The following is a 14,298-nucleotide window of genomic DNA, read 5'->3' as shown; positions in this document are numbered from 1 at the left end:
GTATATTTCCACTTATGCATTCCATGCATAATAGACTAAACTGCTGTTACTGAACCTCCAGTAAAAAGAAACAACATAGTATATGGAAAACCACCAAAGAAAACACCTTGGTGGTCCTTCATATAGTTACATTGTTTCTTTTTACTGGAGGTTTTACTACAGCATGTAATAAATACAAGTTTAGTAGAATGCTGCAATGAGTAACATGCATTTTCAGGATATATCATGTCACAATAAGCAGGAATAGCATAACTGAATTATTCACACATATAATATAGTAAAACACCCAAAGAATTGGCAGAGCGCCAGCTCCTTTTGATCTGTCATTGCTTCTGGAGCTGTTCCTGTGTACCCTGACCATCAGACATAACAAAGGCAAACCAGTATTGAAGGTATAGTAGCTATTTACCAAAGAATGAATAACTTGTTTGTTAAATGTCTAAATGCTAAGAATGGAAAGATTTTGCATTCTTATACATGTTGATGCCCAGCCAGGGCACCACTAAAGACTGTTAAGCACGGCTAAAATATAGGAACATGGTTAAAAAATTCTACCACACCACACAATGTGTTCAAACCGAAACTTGGGAAACCTGTAATTTTTGGACCGTCCATTGTGCATTAAAAAAGATGATTTGACTTTGCTACCCTACGGGGCCAATCTTAAAACTGCATCTGCATTACATTAATATATGCCCTTAAGTAATTTTAACCATGTTTTTCTAATCTATATTACTTTCTTCCTGTTGCCCAAATAGTACCTAATAATGAACATAGTCCATGTTAGAGAATCATATGATGGTCAGTATCCATGTTGTAACTGCAAGTAATGATCATTGTCTGTAAGAGAACAGAGGATAATACCTAGGCTTTACAGCAAGTAATGCTCAGTGTCCATGTTTAAGGAGAAAAAAGAATATATTAATGAGGTTTATAATCTAGTATTTGAATCTGTATACCCATTCTCCAGCAGGAGTCCCTGTAGTTTTGTTTTTTCTACATGATGCCTCCCATTTTCAAGTGGATTTTCCAGTTCATACAGTATATGCTAGGACAGGTTGGGTCTGCCCCACCTCTGTTGAGTTATAAAACATCTCCCCTGGAGCTTTCTTCAGTTAGACGTTCCTACTGGCACAGACATGGCATACGTACCTGCTCCTGGTTACCAGCCAGCCTACAATCCTGTGAGTAGCCATCCTATTTCCATAATGTGCATCTGTCTGCACTGTCTCTCACTCTTTCCCTCTAAAATATTAATACTCTCTACCGGACCCTGCAACTGTCTGTGTTTCCAAATGTATGCTTCAGAGATGGCTTTTGCTGGCACAGAATATTATTTGCATCTGGTGTATTTGAATCGTTAAAAAAAACTATAAACAAATATGACACATTATACCTCATTGTGGCTCTCTAGTGGTCCTTTAGTGGGGTTTCAGTGTGGAGATTATGTTACAAATCCTTACCTACATTTTAAATTATGGACATAGTGATGGACATTGTAGGACTTACAATGTATCTGCATGAGAAAAGCCCATTAAAGGACAAAGCATTTCGTGTTTCATGCATTGATACTCTAAGGGTCTATTAGCCAGACCTGGGCACTTGTTCCATTCAGCAGATTGACAGATTAGTATTTGCACTGCATAATATTTATTCTATATTTTTGGCTTAAATTGCAAACGCTGGTATAAAAAAGTTACCAGACAGGTTGTAGATGACCAATGTGGTATGTAAAAAGTCAGACTGCGTGGGCTGTTTCCCCCTTCCAACCCCAGACAGTATTTTTGGGTGTGTCTCGCTTCCACATTTTGCAGTATTAACTACATGTATTGCCTTATCAGTTGGGGAGTCTGAGGCAATACAGATTTACTTTGCATAAAGTAAAAATACAGTTACCCTAAGGAAAACAAAAACTGTTTGTATTCATACAAGAGAACATATTTAGGAATATTGATGATTTTGTTAAGATTTTATTAAAGACATTTATAGACTGGAACAGATCAATTCAATTTCCCTGACTCAGACTTTTTTGATGTTGTTGGACTAACTGGCCTGACTTCTGCTTATCTGCTAGAAAATACACATTCTAAGGCTTTAAAAATATTTGCTGTAGACAAATTGTGCCCCTCCTTGCTTCTCCACAAAATCATACAGACCACACTTACCTCCATCATCGCACACAGACATACCTCCATTATGCAATTTGTGTCCAAAAAGTGTACTTTGCACTGTGCTATGTTGGTCTTAGTAGGTTCTCCTATACTCAATAGCAGCAAACAGTGACTATTATTAATAGATAGCAAACTAGTAGCACTGTTCATATGTAAAGATATAGTAATGTAGCACACTTTTCACTTGTGGAAGACTGCCACACCCTTTCCCTATTTCACATTAATAGCGTGTCTTGTGTGCCATGGAAGCCAGGATAAAAAAACAGGCATGCTTATCTCTCCAAATCTCACCATAACTAACTTTGAAGCTGGGCTTACAGGTAAATCTAGAAGAGCAAATAGCCATTCTTTCTAATTCTCACCCTAACTGACCTTCATGTTAAATCCCCATGCCACTGTTACAAGGACCCACTGACCCTGACACTTAATCATCACCATAGACTTCATCAAATGACAGACAATCCATAGATAGGCAGACAAATATGGACAGGTAGTTAATAAATATGAAATTCTTGCAAATAAGGTATGTCTCTTTAGAATAAGAGTAAAGCAGGGAAGGGTAGTTTTGCCACATCATCTTTCAGCAAAGAAAAATATCTGAATCATTGTGAAATAACTGGATGGACCTCTGTGCATGTGAGACAGGCAGCGCTCAGGGTTCTGTAGCAGGAAAAGCCACAGGTGCCCCACCCTACCTACAGGTATTTTTCAATCCAAGCACACTCCCAGCCTCTGTACTAATAGTAGGTTAACCATAATCTAGTGATGGGTGCAACTGTTAGAGTACTCACTTGCTTAGAATTGCAAGCCTAAACAGAAACCTACAAATCTTCACTGTGCATTAGTCTTGCTTGTTAATTGTGTACCAAACCTAGAACAAACCTAGAACCTTCAAATTAGGGAGACTTTTCTATGAGATTGCCTGCATCAGCAGACAGACTGTGAGCAAGGTATCAAATCCATTTGACAGTCTGCATTTGTGGAGAGACTGTGACAGAGATATCAAGATAAGTGAGACTACCTGAGTGTACAGAGACTGCAATAAAGAGTTTCAAGCCTATGGAACAGTCTGCAATTATACTGTAGTAACTGGACAGAATCCATGGCCAGTTAGTGAGATAATATATAAAGTAGTGGGTCCCCATACTTTGCCTGCCCTATGCTCCTTATCTGTGCCATACTCTGCCTGTCCTATGCTGCCTGTGTGTGCCATACTCTGCCTGCCCTCTGCTGCCTGTGTGCCATACTCTACCTGTCCAATGCTGCCTGTGTGTGCCATACTTTGCCTGCCCTATGCTGCCTGTGTGTACAAACTCTGCTTGCCCTACCCTGCCTGTGTGTGTCATACTCTGCCTGCCCTACCCTGCCTGTGTGTGCCATACTCTGCCTGCCCTACCCTGCCTGTGTGTGTCATACTCTGCCTGCCCTACCCTGCCTGTGTGTGTCTTACTCTGCCTGCCCTACCCTGCCTGTGTGTGCCATACTTTGTCTGCCCTATGCTGGCTGTGTGTGCCATACTCTGCCTGCCCTATGCTGCCTGTGTGTGCCATACTCTGCCTGCCCTATGCTGCCTGTGTGTGCCATACTCTGCCTGCCCTATGCTGCCTGTGTTTGCCATACTCTGCCTGCCCTATGCTGCCTGTGTGTGCCATACTATGCCTGCTATATGCTGCCTGTGTGAGGGGAGTCTGTGGGGGTTTGTTAGTATGTGGAAATAGTCATTTTATGGTCCTTAGGGTGGTTATGTGCTGGGGGTTGCTGTGCTATCCAAAGGACAGGAGGAGGCATATGGATTTAAGGGTGTGTCATAATATGTGTGTATGTAATATGACTTCAACATTTTTCATATGAATGATGGGAGATATCCCTGCAGTGAGCACCAATTGTGGGTGTTGGATATGCTCTTGTGATAACATGGGTGTGGTTTAAAAAAGGAGTGGTCAAAACTGGCTTCCATTATTGGCCCTCCGTGGTGGAGGGTCAATAATGGAAGCCAGTTTGACCACTCCCTTTTTAAGGTCGGAATAAATCCAGCTCTTAGTACCACAGAAGTTGGATAACACTGATATAGACAGTTCTACTCTGAGACAACTGCAATCGTTCCTTATTTTTGTTTTTACCATTAAAATAAAGGCCAATTGAAAACGAACGAAACGTTCTTAAAAAAAAAAGTTTCCCTAAAGGTGAACTACCCCTTTAATGTAAATAAACCGTACATGTAATATGCTGTGTCTTTAAACACATTTGTGTTTATTGCTTTCAGCTAAAAGAAGAGCTGCTTTTAATGTTTATGCATTAGAATCTCTATAAATATAAACTGTGAAATTTTCCTATGTTAAATATGTCAATAAATGACCCTCTGTGTCTCTTCTAGCCCATCCCTTACACTTCAGCAATTGCTGGGGGCCTGCGGCCGGGAATGGCTGTGGTCATTCAGGCTGTTCCTCCTAGTTCTTGTAATAGGTAAGATAAAAGCCCAAGTTTTAAACTGCTGTATGTTACAAACCGGGGGGCTATGTGGGGACCACGGTGGGGGTCCATTTGGGGGGTGCAGGGCCCCTGCAGTGGCAGCATCAGTGTGCCCTGCACCCCCCAGCCCGACCCTGTATACCACACCTATTATTCTGTCCCTTCTTTTTCCATGTTATATGTTCTTTCCTCACTGCCTTTCATTTTTAAAACCCTTTATCATCGCCCCATATTTCACACATAGCCTTCTGTCCTAGCTTCTCTTTAATTATTGGAAAACCCCTGTTTGTTGGAAATTAATGTAATGCACTGTGTAACCTGCTGGTTCTTTATACATAAATGATCATGAAATTCTATATCCCCTTGTTATCCCATCTGACTACTACAGGTATCGGATCCCTTATCCGGAAACCCATTATCCAGAAAGCTCCGAATTACGGAAAGCCTGTCTCCCATAGACTCCATTTTAATCAAATAATATAGAATTTTAAAACTGATTTTCTTTTTCTCTATAGTAATAAAACAGTACCTTGTAATTGATCCCAACTAAGATATAAATAATCCTTATTGGATGCAAAACAATCCATTGGGGTTTAATTAATGTTTTATTGATTTTTTAGTAGACTTAAGGTATGGAGATCCAAATTACAGAAAGATCCCCTATCCAGAATACCCTTGGTCCCGAGCATTCTGGATAATGGGTCCTATACCTGTACTTCCTTCCTCGTGCCTTGTCTTCCACATCTTTGCCCTGCACACTTTTCTCTATGTCTGTTTCATACCTCTTCCTAAACCATTCATCCTTTACTTCATGCCATGTCTTACATATTTGTATTTCCCATCATTTTTACCACACCTGCAGATCTTTCCCTTTTTTAATTTGTTGCTGTGCCTAAACATACACTTTTCTACCATTACCCTGTCCTCTAGTTCCTTTCTTCTCCCCACAATCTGTTATTGACCTACACATAAAATTTCTTGTCTCTAATGTCACCTTTCATTTTTTTTCCCTTGTTCGTGTTAATCCCCAGGTTTGCTATAAACTTTTCCACCGGTCAGTATGATGGTTCAGACGTTGCCTTCCACATAAATCCTCGCTATGATGGGCGCGATCGTGTTGTTTTTAATTCTTTACAGGGTGGGACCTGGGAGAAAGAGGAGATGAAGCGAGAAATGCCATTTAAACTTGGGAAAGTGTTCCTACTAATCTTTGAGATCACTCCGAATAATTATCAGGTTTGACTGATGCTGCTTCTTATGCTTTAATTGACGCTCAATTTAGTAACCAGCAAAAAAATGAAAAATTTTGATTTTGGTAAATTTGCCTCTTCAAGTGTCATTTTGTCTATTCTAGGTTACTGTTAATGGATCCCCATTCTATGAGTTTGCTCATCGGATCCCTCTGGAGCGGGTCAGCTGGATTCAGGTGACAGGAGAAATCACTGTTCAGGCTCTTTGCATCATTGGGAATGGCCCTGCATCTGGAGCTGGCGGTACTAAAGGAGCAGTAAGCATCCCCTAAGATAATTGCTCTCTCTCTGGGATGAGCAACTGCATATGTAGAAATAGATGGGACTGCGCCAATAGCTAATAATAATGATTATAGACATGAGTATGAGACTTTCACAAGTGCAGTGAGCAAAGTGCAAACCAGAGTTCTACCCCAGAAAACCAGCATCATTGCAGTAGCACACAGACAATGCTGATGATGCAATTGCACAGCTTCTTCTGCAAGTTTGGTGGATTTGTCAAAATTTTAATGTAACTGCATGCTCATTCGTCACAAATGGGGCATGTCTGGTGCCATTTCCAGTGTGTGCCCTATTCTTTTGACACAACTGACCTGAGGCGATTGACACAGGGCGCTGAGGGAACCCTGGAGCTACCTCCTGGTCTGCAGGGTTCAGAATGGAAGGCAGGAAGAACTGATTAGCACCTAGCACAACTATACGCAAGTGTAAGTAGTGCATTTTGACACAAATACCTTTATTAAAAGTGGTTTTAAACACAACTGACTGCAGGGAAAGCGTGGGGACCACAACTGCACTTATGGATGTACAGGAGCCCTTATAACTGTAGCAACAGATGGCAGCAAATGTATTTTTTTGGGAGGTTGGAATATTTTGGCTTTTGCCATTACAGTAAAATGGGAAATTAAGGCAAAAGTAACCATGACATTACTGTACCCAAAGATATGCTATTCTGATTTTGTGGTAACTAAATGTTACTCTCTTAATTCAGGGTCTCCTCATGTCTTCCTCACAGGAGTTTCTCCCGGTTAGTATAATATAATAATAGTTAATTGTGCATGTGTAGAGAATATTTTGATGGTGGCATTTCTCTCTTTACACTCTTTTACCTTTCTGTCCTCATACAGCCTATGCTGGGTCCCCCAAATCTGCATCCGGTAAGTCTATTTACCAGTAAATACCTCCTCTTACTGGGACATTTTCTGCTAACCCCACATTAATAACTGCCTTACTTTACAGATTACCCCATTTAAAGCAAATATCCGTGGAGGTATGATTCCAAAACGTACAGTGGTCATCAAAGGAATTGTGAACTCCAATGCAAAGACGTAAGCGTGGGGTAGCAGATATAGAGTTATGCCAGGGACCAGAGAACTAAGTTGGGGGAGAGAATATGATATTGAATAATGTCTAACTATGTAGGAGGAAACCTGTTCTGTATGGCTAGGGTAGTGGAACGTTCTGTTATTGCTTTTGTTAAAAGACGGTAGAAATGGGCTGCAGAGATTTATTTGATGAATGGACATCTGGACACATCTGAAAAAGAGCAGCGATAGTTGTACATGCAGCTGTCAAGCTTAGGACTAGAAAAGTCTTGGTGTTGAATATCTGAATATAGTACTGGTATGGGACCTGTTATCCAGAATGCTTGGGACACAAGGTTTTCTGAATAAGGGGTCTGCTAAAAAAATAATTTAAATATTAATTAAACCCCATAGGATTGTTTTGCCTCCAGTAAGGATTCAGTAAGGCCTTCCTGTAATTCAGAGCTTCCTGGATAAAGGGTTTTCCTGTAACAGATCCTATAACTTTAATATGTAAAGGGCAAGGCCCTGCTGGCCACATATGGCTAGTCTTTATACCTGAGCGGCTAACCATGCACAAGTTGCTTTAGGTTCCATACAGAGATATCGTCCAGCTGGCTGGTGTAACTTGAGTTTAGCCATAAATGAGATGGACTTAGCTTATTTAGAACTACGAGCATGGCTTTCATGCGCAGTAAGACTGCTCAGTCTGTACATTATATATAGATTGTAAGCTCTACAGCTTACTTTGTATTTATCTATTATTATCTTAATAACCCCCTGTTTGTATTCTACTGTACAGCGCTGCGAACATAAGTAGCACTTTATAAATAAAGTTATACATACATACATACCGTATATACTCGAGTATAAGCCGATCCGAATATAAGCCGAGGTACCCAGTTTTTCCTAAGAAAACTGGAAAAACTTATTGACTTGAGTATAAGCCTAGGGTGGGAAATGCAGCCGCTACTGTTAAGTTTCAATAATCAAATTATTTAATAAAAGGACACTCAGCGTGACCCCCTGTGAATTCTAAATATATAATGTTGGCAGCAGCAGATTAATTCCCTAAAAGCAATAGTGTATGTCCAGCAGTGAATGTCCAGCAATAAAAGGGTAATAAAAGGCCTACATGGTTACACGTGTCTAGCAGAGATTCAGGGGCCATGCCGTAATGATGATTTTGGGTTACTAAAGGATTGTTTGCTGGTACACCTGCTGCCACTGCTGGTTCTGACCAAAGCTTAATGTTAAAAAAATGGCCAACACAAACCTTCAAGGCTGCTGAGTGAATCCAGGTTGCAGGCACAACATGCAGACCATGGTTTATTCAGCCTCCAAATCTCTAATAAACAAACTTGTCCAGTGTCCCTGTTGGGTCATTATTATCAGACTGGATGTATTTGTATTTTTTTTGCACACAGCCTGAAGAAAATGAGTTGAAACTATATCCAGATGCATATAAAGTTTAAACGTTATTAGCAGTATTCTGTCGCGCGAGCATGCACACATGTCGCCACATCCCCCCCCGCAGGCCACATCCCCCCCCGCAGGCCACATCCCCCCCCGCAGGCCACATCCCCCCCCGCAGGCCACATCCCCCCCCGCAGGCCACATCCCCCCCCGCAGGCCACATCCCCCCCCGCAGGCCACATCCCCCCCGCAGGCCACATCCCCCCCATGCGTGTGCGGCGTGTGTGCGTGATCGCGCGATGGATGCACCGGTGGGACAGGTAATCAGCCACTGCACTTACTACTTGACTCGAGAATAAGCCGAGGATTCCTTTTTTAGCACATTTTAAGTGCTGAAAAACTCGGCTTATACTCGAGTATATACGGTACATTAGTGCAGTAGCTGTTGTCGGCAGCTGCTATCTTATCCAGGAATCGGCATTGGTACAGACTTTACATTGGCATTCCAGGACTGACATCATCTGCCTATAATAATGTCATAGAGAATCATCTACAAAGGCCAGTTATAACACGAACCTCTGTGTACAGAAATAAAATACCCTGCAAAAATAATCTGTTCAATGCTTGTGTTTTCTGCATATAACTCTCTACCCTTTGTGACTTTCACAGTTTCCAAATAAGCTTCAAAGTTGGATACACGAATGATATTGCCCTGCACATTAACCCTCGTTTAAACAAGAACACACTGGTCAGAAACAGCTTTATAAATGGAACCTGGGGCGAGGAGGAGAAAGATGTTGTGAAAAACCCATTTCATCAGGGCGAGTACTTTGATGTAAGTCCATAAACCAAAGGACTTCTAGATTAACTTGAGCAGGCTGAGGAACATGTGAGCAGTAAAATCTTATGTGTAATTTGTGAAAATAGGGCACAATGGGAATTGTGCAGGGTGTAGATGTCACACAATATATTGATATGTGTGTATAGATAATAATAAATAAATGTTCTTTGCATGTTTTCCAAATGCAATAGCATCTAAGAAGGCACAATATACTATAAAACAAATAGGATTGCCCATCAAACCATTCCTTATTTGCATTCAATCCATTGGTTTTTTTTTCCACTTATTCTCATACAACTTTGTTCTCTGGTGTGCCCAGCAATATTTGCTGTATCGCACACAGTTGCACTATTCCCTACACTGTCCTTAGCTGTAGTGAATAGGCACATACAAGGAAAGTTAGTGTAGCACTACTGAATGAAAAAATGTTGTGGTGGTGTCAATACAGTATATTTGTATTTTGGTGTTGGTAGACTGTATTGTTTCTTGCATTGATCTAACCTGCCCAACTGTGTCTCACCACCAGATCTCTGTACGTAGTGGGGAGAAGCAATTTAAAGTCTATGTGAATGGCTACCACTGCTTCAACTATGTTCATCGTCTCACCAATCTGCAGCAAATCGACACCATGGAAATAGATGGGGATCTAAAACTCTGCTTTGTACATTTCTGATCTTCTATCAACATAACAAAAGTAATTTGCCATTTCTCCTGCTATCAAATTTTCATAGAATGCTTCCTGAGTTTCTTAGCTACTGATTTTGCCTTTTCTCTTTGTGCTTTTATGATTTCCCATATAAAATTACAGTATGCAAAGCTACAATGCAACCAGACGTTAGGTAATCCTAATCCTTAAAAATCACTTCATATAAAAATGATTTGGTATTCGACCAAATCTTTCGCAAAGGATTCGGGGTTCGTCCGGATCCTAAAATAGTGGATTTGGTACACCCCTAATACAGGGTATCACTTTAATTCTACTTATTTTAACAAAAACTATTAAACTGAGTACTCTTAGGGACAGATTTATTTACATTCTGATTTTGTGGTTTAATAGCTTTTATAACCACGACTAAACTCATTTCTACTAAAACCACAAATGTCTACTCATTTATTAAATGATTTGAAGTGAAAAAGCACAAATGAATTAAAATGTGTAATGAAAAAAAACAAGAAATCCATGTTTTTTGGTGTTTTTATGTCTTTCCACAAATTTTTGTGGACTTGCAAACAAAAAAAACCCTGAGAACCTCTAAAGCCACAAATGAAATGATTGGTACAGTTTGCCTAGGGCAGCTCCCATTGACTTCTACATGACATCGACAGCTTTTAGATGGTGAAATTTTGTATAAGTGTTTTTTTGTGGTTTTGCAGCTTAATAAATCACAAAAAAACGCAATTTTTTTTTACACAAAAAATGTAAGTTTTAGTTTAGAACAAAAAAAAATGAAAAAAAAAATACATCAGTACATTAGTAAATGCAAACCTTAGGGGCAGATTGAAGTGTAAAATTAGAGCTCACATCAGAAAAACTCACCCACTTTCTCTTTATTCCTATAGGATTTGTATTTATCAAGTTGTGAACTTCCACCCACTGATAAATGTGCTTCTAAAAATTCCATAGAAATAAATAGAAAGCGGGTGAGTTTTTTCTGTAGTGAGCTCTAATTTAACACTTTGATAAATCTGCCCAGTAATGTGTGACTGCGTTGATGCCAGGCCAACCCCCCCCCCAGAGGGAAGTATTTAGCGGAATATTTGATTAGCGTCTCCATTTATGTTAGAGTTTCTCGAACATTTCAAGCAGCAACCTCGGCAAAATATCCTTTCAGAGAATGAAGGGACCCATAGAGAACCATCAGATTCATTAGCGATATATGTACTGTACTGTACTGCCTAACAGGTTTTTTTCTACAAAACCCAAGTCACATCTTGTTGCAGATAAAAAGATTTCGCTCTTTTTTCTTACTTGCCATTCCTCATAGCAGGCCAATAAATGTAATCATGTAAGCAGATTTTATTCAAAATAAAGTTTTTCAAAAACATTGTCATTTATTACTGTTCTTTTAGTGTTGTATTAAATAGCAAAAATGCAAATGAAGAATGCTTTAATTGTGCACATCTTTCTGAACATTTTCCTTTGAGGGCTGTTACCCACAATGAGCTGGCCTTGCACTTTAAAGCTACAGTCACACTGGGCTGTGTATGGCACACACAGGCAGCATAAGGCAGGCAGAGTATGGCACACACAGGCAGCATACAGTGACAAAATGCTGGCACTGCTCCTACAGTCTGCACAATAACTATATATTAAAAAACTTTTTAATTGCAGTACCACCTCAGTATATGTTCTTTTTGTAGTGTGCAGGGTTTATTTGTGGGTTTCTACTGCTCCTATAGTCTGAGGTGTGAACAGGTGAACAATGTGGGGGTTTACAGTCTAAGCCTGTGGTGTGAACAATGCAGGGATTAAAAGGTGTGAACAGTACAGGAGATTACATATTTAAACAATACAGGGGGATAACAGCCTGAATCTGTGGTGTGAGCAATGCAGGGGGACAGTTAATCACAGTACTGATAATATTTAAAGCTTATACAAAGGTAAGCCATCAAGCAACCAGACAGGTGGGTGCGGTCCCCGGGCCGCCAGTTGGACAGCACTGGTATGAACAATAGGGGCCATTTACTCACTGCATATGTTGTGTTCAAAATGCACTTTCAGAAACAATTGGCAACATAATTTTTCTCCTAAAATTCCAGCGCAAGTTGTGCTTGCACTTAACACAAACTGGACATAATTGTGCTGAATATATTTTTTCGTGTTGGCATAATTTCTGGCATTTAGCATGAGACTGTGTGCCCTCAATTTTATTTGCACTGTGCCTGTTGGCACACCCTTCTGTGGAAACCCTGGAGAGACCACCTGGTTTGTAGGTAGTGGTAGTTCCAGGTTCCACTGCATCAATAGGTGCAACAGAGCTCAATTCAGAACAGAAGGCAGGAGGAAGGCAGCTGCATCAAGAGAAATTGGACAAAAGTCCAAGTAGTTTGCTTAGTCCCAGACCTTGCCACTTACCATTTTCCCTTCTTCCCCTGTCCTAAGACTGCCCCACCCCTCCTATTACCATTTTAATTACAATTAAGACATAAGACATTCTCTCAATCCTCCTAAGCAAGTCTTACATCACACACAGTTTCTGCAGATCTTGCTTAAGTGCTGATGCTGTCCTTCTTAAGTGCATCTTTTGTTGCACGTAGTATGGGCAATGCCTGCACATTGCCCCTCTATATTTTTTATTCACTAGACTGCACTAGCAGTTAAAGCAAGCCCTGTGGAAACTGTGTGTGTGATGTCAGATTCGCGTTGGAGGACTGAGAGAGTCGGCAAACCCCTGCTCCAGGGGTTCATTGCTCTGCATTGGAAATTTATTTTTATTGGGGAATGTGGCGTGCCGACGATTTATCATGCAGTTTATAAATGACCCTAATCTGTCTGTATTGTATAAGAGGTTCGTTAAGTGTGCCAATTTCTGCCCTTTACCTGTTTAAGGGATTTATGCACTTTAGGCAAAAGAAATGAAATATTGGAATAACAGGATAAATCGATACAATCAAGAAAATCATACTCATCAATGACACCGTAAAGGCCTCTTAAAGGCAAACTAAAGCCAGGCCCTCCTCTCTCCTTTTCTCTTCTTCCTTTCCTCTTCCTATCTCTCCCTTCTTCTTGGTTTTGTTGTACTTAAATGCTTGTTGTTTAAAAAAACCTAAATAAAAACTTAGAAAAGGGGCAAACTAAAGCATAACAAAACAGTAGGCTAGAAATGCTGCACATTATGTTTTGCGATTCTGCACCAGCCCAAGGCAAACACAGCCCTATAGCAGGGAAGATCTGTGCCTCCAAAGCTGCCCCACTGCGCCCCATATTTTTTCTGCTGATTCTGCATATATAGAATACAAATACAATACAAAACTGATATGCAATTAATTTAGATTATCATTTCATGACAGCTCAGAATCCAGTGTAATTTGCATTTTATAATAAGCCCTGTAGCATCAGCTCATGTGAACCTAATTTTCTGTTTCATGATTTGCAAATAGTCGCCAAGCTGCTGCCCAGAGCACACTGAGCATGTGCATGCCACTGACACTTCTAATAAAAAGCTGACTGCCTGTGCACCACGTTGAAGGCCTGGATCATTTCTGTTATAGAAGCTTTGAAACTTTAGGCTGGTTCAGTATATGAAATACCGTATTTCTGCCCCATATTGTTTTTAGAGTTTAGTTCTTTTTTTAACTACATAAAATCTGTTAGTAGTAAAGTCGGACTTTAATATTTAGGAGGGGTTATTAAGCAGGACTCATCCAGAACCCAAGAACATGTCCAAAAACATCACAAACCCTGTTAAATGCAACAAACAGAATACAGAAGTACTGAGATCTTTCACTCAAGAGTAAGAAATGTATGGAGGCAGTTTGACAAAGGTACTGAAAGTGATTTTGAGGGGAGTGAAAACATTGCCTTCAGATGTCCAATGTTTTATTCTGATTATTTAAGTCTTATAAATAACTCGCTCTTGTGGTGTTATATTAAAATATATTTAAAAATGTGGAAAAGGGACTGCTTTAGCAATATATTGTTCCCGAGTTGTGTTTTTCATGCATTAACAATACGAATAATATCGCATGGCTGATTAATGAAGTGGTAGTGTTGATAGCCTTAAAGGACAAGTCAACCCAAATATAATTTTTGCCTAATAAAAGAAATCATAATTCTAAGCAACTTTGCAACATACATTCATTATAAATTTGCAAATTTGCAATGTTTTGTTTTTACTTATTTGTAT

General features: G+C 40.0%; 1 protein-coding gene across 1 annotated transcript; it reads left to right on the top strand.

The window, feature by feature from the left end:
• The first annotated feature begins 1,075 nt into the window (after positions 1–1,075).
• lgals4.2 (lectin, galactoside-binding, soluble, 4, gene 2) lies at positions 1,076–11,502 on the top strand. Its single transcript, XM_002939255.5, has 9 exons — positions 1,076–1,184; positions 4,546–4,634; positions 5,672–5,876; positions 5,995–6,147; positions 6,882–6,917; positions 7,018–7,047; positions 7,130–7,218; positions 9,280–9,445; positions 9,978–11,502. The coding sequence occupies exons 1-9, from the start codon at positions 1,140–1,142 to the stop codon at positions 10,122–10,124; spliced, it is 960 nt and encodes a 319-aa protein (XP_002939301.2). The 5' UTR covers positions 1,076–1,139; the 3' UTR covers positions 10,125–11,502.
• The last annotated feature ends 2,796 nt before the right edge of the window (positions 11,503–14,298 follow it).

This window comes from Xenopus tropicalis, chromosome 8, assembly GCF_000004195.4.
Source record: "Xenopus tropicalis strain Nigerian chromosome 8, UCB_Xtro_10.0, whole genome shotgun sequence".
Classification (NCBI taxonomy): domain Eukaryota; kingdom Metazoa; phylum Chordata; class Amphibia; order Anura; family Pipidae; genus Xenopus; species Xenopus tropicalis.
The sequence above is the reverse complement of the archived record's forward strand: the minus strand, read 5'-3'. Positions and strand labels throughout refer to the sequence as shown.